Source organism: Thunnus albacares, chromosome 16, assembly GCF_914725855.1.
Source record: "Thunnus albacares chromosome 16, fThuAlb1.1, whole genome shotgun sequence".
Lineage (NCBI taxonomy): Eukaryota > Metazoa > Chordata > Actinopteri > Scombriformes > Scombridae > Thunnus > Thunnus albacares.
Genome location: NC_058121.1, coordinates 27281524 through 27287196, shown reverse-complemented (window position 1 = coordinate 27287196; position 5673 = coordinate 27281524). Strand labels below are relative to the sequence as shown.

Genomic DNA, 5673 nt, shown 5'->3' with positions numbered 1-5673 from the left:
CCATTTGAGGGAACTAAGTGAGTTTAAACACGTGTGTGTGTGTGTGTGTGTGTGTGTGTGTGTGTGTGTGTGTGTGTGTGTGTGTGCGCGCGCGCGCGCGCGGTTGATTATATACATTAAGAAAATAATAATACGAAGAACTATTAAAAAGTGTATAAAAAGGTATAAAAATAACATTTGCAGTAAATATCATTCAAATAAAGATAATAAAGATTTCAAATTACAAAGTTATTGAGATTATGTACAAGCACACAGAGCAATAATATAAATAGTTTATAGTAATATAAATGTTAGTACAAATATCATACAGTTTATTTTACTACATTGTCAGGTACTAATTAAAGATGCAACACAGGGACACATAATACAAGACATGCAAAGCCATTTCCTGTCTATAAATGTCACAGAAATACAATAATTATCCACAATAAATACCTAAAAATATATTTGGTACATTTGGACTGGTAGGTAATTTAAATCCAATACATATAAATACTCTATTGCCTTGTCAACATATTGTAGTTAGTATCTATCAGCTATAACCCTTGAACCTTGAAATGAGGACAAGCTGCAACTGCATAAAGGAAGTGTGCTATTGTTGTCTGTGGCTTTGTCCCACAACGTTTTTTCTTTTGAAATGCAACAGACTTTTACATACTTTTGTTATCTAAAAAACAAAACTTAGTAACTGCCCATGCAGGTTTATTGCACCTGCAGCACTGGACAAATTTTCTCTGCAGTAAATACAAACTGCTGCTGCTGTGTTTATATCTTATGTCTTTGTCTCTGACAAAGTTAATGTTTCCTCTCTGCACTTCCTCTGTGGTGGCTTAAGAGCACGTAGTCTGACAAAGAAATCAAAAGTGAAAGCTAAAAAACCAACCCTGACTGGTGTGGGACGATATGCGAAGCACATCACCGACAAATTATCAATCTATGTAAGTAAGCATCTAAAATAATTCCTGTGTGGCTGTGAACTACTGAATCTCTCTACAATGCTTCGGAATGAAGGTTATAGACTTCTAAGGTATTTCTAACTGTGTGTTTTATGGGCACAAGCTTCAGCAGAGCAGCTATGACACAGCTGTTTGTGACACACATAAACCTGCTTGCCTTGCTTGGCTTTATTTCATTTTGTTAAATGACTTCGTCTAAATGTTCCTCTCTGTTTTCTTCTTCAGAGACATGCCACATGAGGGGGAAGCTGGTGAGGAAAAGTGTTTACTGTTTTTATAAATTGACATACATTTGTTAGGACACAGTTTCTCATTCAAGTGAATGGGGAAGTGCGTCCATACTTTTGACTGTTACTGTATATTACGCTTTCTGGCTCTGACTGCAATATTTTGAAATTGTAGATAATAGGCTACATTTATAATTTCAAATTAAAGCTTCTCTAATGAATGTTTTTATATTATTAATTGATCAACTGACTACTTGCATGTGAAAGGGGTTTGCTGCTTGATAGTGACGAACCTGCAGAGAGTTATCAACTGACTCTGCAGTTCCCATCAGCTTTACAGAGATTTTTAGCATCTTTCAGCACACTATTTTGGTTTTACATCCTGTAACTTCACTATTTTGGTCTCATCAGTGTCATTTTCTGCAGCAGCAGGCAGTTTTAGTTACTGTGTGGTCTCTTACTTCTTCCTGTTGTATCCAGAAATACATCCTTGAACTCAAAGTGCTTACCAGATAAGCTTGCGTAGTTATAAAAACTGTTTTATGTAGATCACTTCCTTGACAGTTGATCAGCAGATGGATTCAAGTTAGGTGTCAAAGCAACATTAGTTAAAAGGTTCAGCAAATGACTTTTCTGCTCTTCATGATAGTTTCATAATAGATTTTGTGGCTTTTAATCAGAAAGTCTGTACTGTCTGCTGAGCTGACGAAAGTGCTGATGGGAATGATGCTGTGAAGCAAAAAGCCGTTGATTCACTGACAGCTTTAGTTTTGATTAGAAGAATTGTTCATTCATGTATTAACCACCTCTACTCACACAAGTACAAACACAAACGTATGCCATCAGAGTCATTTTAAAGATGTTATAAGCATATGAACATTTTATACATATAGGTTTTAAGTTGCAAGTTGAATTTATTAAAGTAGTAAAATTTGGTGATGTGTAAAATACCTTTTCCAGTTTATGCTGAATCATGCTCAAGATCTTTTTTGATCTTGATCTTTTTCAGTTTATGTAATAGTTGAATAATCGCTCAAACATTCCTCTGTCTCTCTAGTGTTGTGGAAAAAGTTCTATGTCCATGAAGCAGGAAAAACTAACGGGGCTCATTTAAGCTTGGTTAACAAGCTTAAAGGCATTGGCCATATTCCGGTGGATTCTTCTGCAGTATGTGACTATGTTCTGGTCATCTGTCCTGCTGTTTCGCGAGTTGGAACGAACATCGGCGAGGCCCTGGACAGCATGCCTGGTAAGAATGCCTTTGGTTGGCCAATTTCCCACTTATTGATCACAGCTATACACAGAAACTTGACCAATCAGTGTGAAAGTAAATTATTTTGCTCCATGAAAAACTTCACATAATGTTTGTTTTTTGTACAGGCTCTGACCCCCCCAAGGCCTGAAATTGGCAGTCCTTTTAAGTGAATTTATTTCAATCTTAAATTATGGTACGCTGTTAAAATGCTGCTGTGGCTGAGCCCAACAATAAGAGATAACGCTGCCTGTAAAAGCAGGGCTCAGTGCCCATGTTCTACAAACTAACTTCTATTGAAGAAATATTCCCTGTTAAATGTTCACAGCGAGGACTGTGGATTATCCAGAATGAGGGAGACAAAGATGTTGTTGTTGATTTTATAATATGTAATTTTTCAACAGTAGTGTGTGAACTACAAACAAGCTCATCACTTTGTGACCGTGACTTTTTTAGATGAGCTTTTAACTGTCCCCGACATGATGTTAAAGTGATCATAGTCACTAAAACAATTGTGGGAAATACAATTGCAAGGAGATATGTTTAATTACAATGTACCAGTATTTGATTAGTCTCCTATTGTTATATGAATGGATCCGAACAACTGCAGATCATTGTGAACATAACTTTTCTGGCCATGCACAGCATATAGACAACATTTCAGGACCTACGGTGCCCTTGTGGCATAAAAGCCTTTTACATTACACCTATAAGGTGTGGCGCTCGGTTTGATTAACTCAAGACATTGTGTTGCAATGATTTAAAGGATACAGCTGGCAATTTCGTTCCCATTAAAAATATATTGTAAAGAAATATTTGAATCAAAAATATAGATGGAGTAACCATCTCTGCTCTTAAAGTTTAATCCTGTTTTGGTTGTGTCATCTCTGTGTTTACAGCTGATAAACCAGCAATTCTGGTGGTGATGCATCACACTTTCAATAACAGACACGTTGTAGCTGAAAGCAGGAGACAAGTGAGCCACTCGAACGTCTGTCTCACTGTGGACTTTCTGTTCCATGAGGGAAAGCTCCTGAGGGACTGTAGCCTCAATGACATCGCATGGTTTGACATCCATAAGTTTCTGAAAGGTCCCAATTCCCAGGTACTGATCACATTAACTGACCTGATGTGCCTTGATATTGTCATTTTACTAAAAATGGATTGGGGATAATTACTGTGTACCACCTCATGATTGATGCAGTTTGATTACTACATAGTCATGCTAATGCTTTCTAATTCTATAATTCTATCATTTGTTGCACTGCCCTTTATGTGAGCACATCCGATGGCTGATGGCTACTTCTTGCCCTGCGATTAAAGATGTAGGACAAATTAATAAGGAGTCTTTTTGAATATAACTGTACAGAAACAAATACTAATCATATTGAGACTGAAACTGAACTGAAACTGAAAATGTTTGCTGCCTTCCGATTCAGTTACAAGTTGCTTGAGTCTGTGTAGTGACTGACTGCTGTTAACTGCGTTCATATTGTAAACTGGAGGTCTTTGCAAAAGCACTTTCGACTGGTAATCAGTACGGATAAAGAGAGATTATAAGATTTACAAATGGATAGAATTATTGCTTGTTTTTCCACTGTAACGTGAATACAACATTATAAGAATACACCTTTGGAGGTGAACTGTAGTTTTCGGCTGTTGTTATTTACATATTTTTTCCTTGTTTGTTTGTGTCTTTTATTCTCAGGTCTCTCGGTGGAACTTCTTGGACAGAATCCCTATTTGGAATTGTAAGTTTAAATGCACTAATTTTGTAATAGTTGTTTGTTTTTTACATCCTGGGTCTTATTTTTGTAGTCCTGGCCATCCTTCCAAACACAATAAATATTTACAGATAAAGGGATATAGAACAAATGAAAAACTTGTTCATTGGGGGATTATGATAGACCTTTTTGATTATGTTCACCTCACTTTTTCTGAAATAAGATGTTCAACCTACAAAAGTATACCCAGGTTGTTAAAAAAGTCCTCTCTTTATTAATATAATCACATTTGTATTTTTCTAATGGAAACAAAATAATTTTAGTATTGATGGAGCTTTGAATGATACGAGATGACTCATTGCTTTTATTTCTTCATTGTAGCTTTGGACGTCAGTACCAAATGGATTATTGGTGGTGTAACTGCTGGTGTAGTATTGGTGTCACTGGTGATCACTCTGATCGTTTATCTTGACCGGAAGAAAATTTAGGACATCTGTGAGGTCAATTAATAACCTGCATGACAAAATTAGCAAGAATCGAGTAACAACTGACAGTAATAAATGTCTCTTGAAGAGAAAAAATAGCTGTGCTATGTCATAGATGTCCAATCATCTGCACAGAAATTAATAACAGAAAGATGCTATATTGCTGCATTGTATATCACTGTACTATGGTTGTGAAGGCTGATGCATTTTCGCTTTTTGGCTGAAGCTTTTGATGACTATTATATATTATATTATATGTATCTGCAGCACAACAAAGAAGGAAATTATAGAAGAATTACAATCTTAAAACATGAGCCCGCTTAATGAGAATGTATAGGCAGGGTTACCTCTCATCATAGTAAATGTGCTTTTTAGTGGAATGTGGATCTTTATGTAGTCTGTGTGTAGTATTGCAGTGTGCCATCCAACTTTAAAATAGGTGTTTTAAATGAAGCTAAAACAAATCTGTAAAATAATGAATGTTACTTCTTTATGCTGATGAAAATGTAAAGAGCGCACTTTTTCATTCACAAAGAATAAATAAAAATGAATAAATCATATCTGTGCTTCCATGTGAGAACTGTTTAATACAAATGTGAATGACCATTATCAAAAATTAGGTCATGGTCTAAGCTACCTATATTTTAATGTGTATGTACAAATGTTTTAAATTTAAAGCTTGGCAGGATAATTGTATGTAACTGTAACTGGTCAGAGTTTAAGGGATGGTGAATGGAGTCAAATAAATAAAGAAAACTTGAGTGACATGGGTGAAGATTAAGCTTTGGGCAAGACAACATCAACATATGCAGCAAAGAAAATGTTGGAAGAATGATATCAATGTCAGTTAGTCAGTAGATTTGAACCAAAATGAGAATCTGTGCATCCAATCTGACAGAGCTGATAAACCAGGCAGATAAAGAAGGTATCAGGCATCAGATAAAGCTACCTGAAGCTGTCGTTAAAGAATTGGGGGCCTCTTTAACTGCTGTAAAAATATTAAAATATCATTATTTTTCAGAGAATATT

The 5673-nt window shown here is 35.8% G+C and overlaps 1 protein-coding gene across 2 annotated transcripts; it reads left to right on the top strand.

Annotated features, from left to right (window-relative positions):
• The first annotated feature begins 835 nt into the window (after positions 1-835).
• On the top strand, positions 836-5204 carry LOC123000008. 2 transcript variants are annotated; one of them, XM_044377432.1, is made up of 6 exons: positions 836-938; positions 1182-1207; positions 2241-2432; positions 3335-3540; positions 4144-4186; positions 4541-5204. In XM_044377432.1, the coding sequence occupies exons 1-6, from the start codon at positions 904-906 to the stop codon at positions 4645-4647; spliced, it is 609 nt and encodes a 202-aa protein (XP_044233367.1). In that variant the 5' UTR covers positions 836-903; the 3' UTR covers positions 4648-5204. The 2 variants fall into 2 exon arrangements, with proteins under 2 accessions (XP_044233367.1, XP_044233368.1); XM_044377433.1 differs by having other exon boundaries at positions 930-1027.
• The last annotated feature ends 469 nt before the right edge of the window (positions 5205-5673 follow it).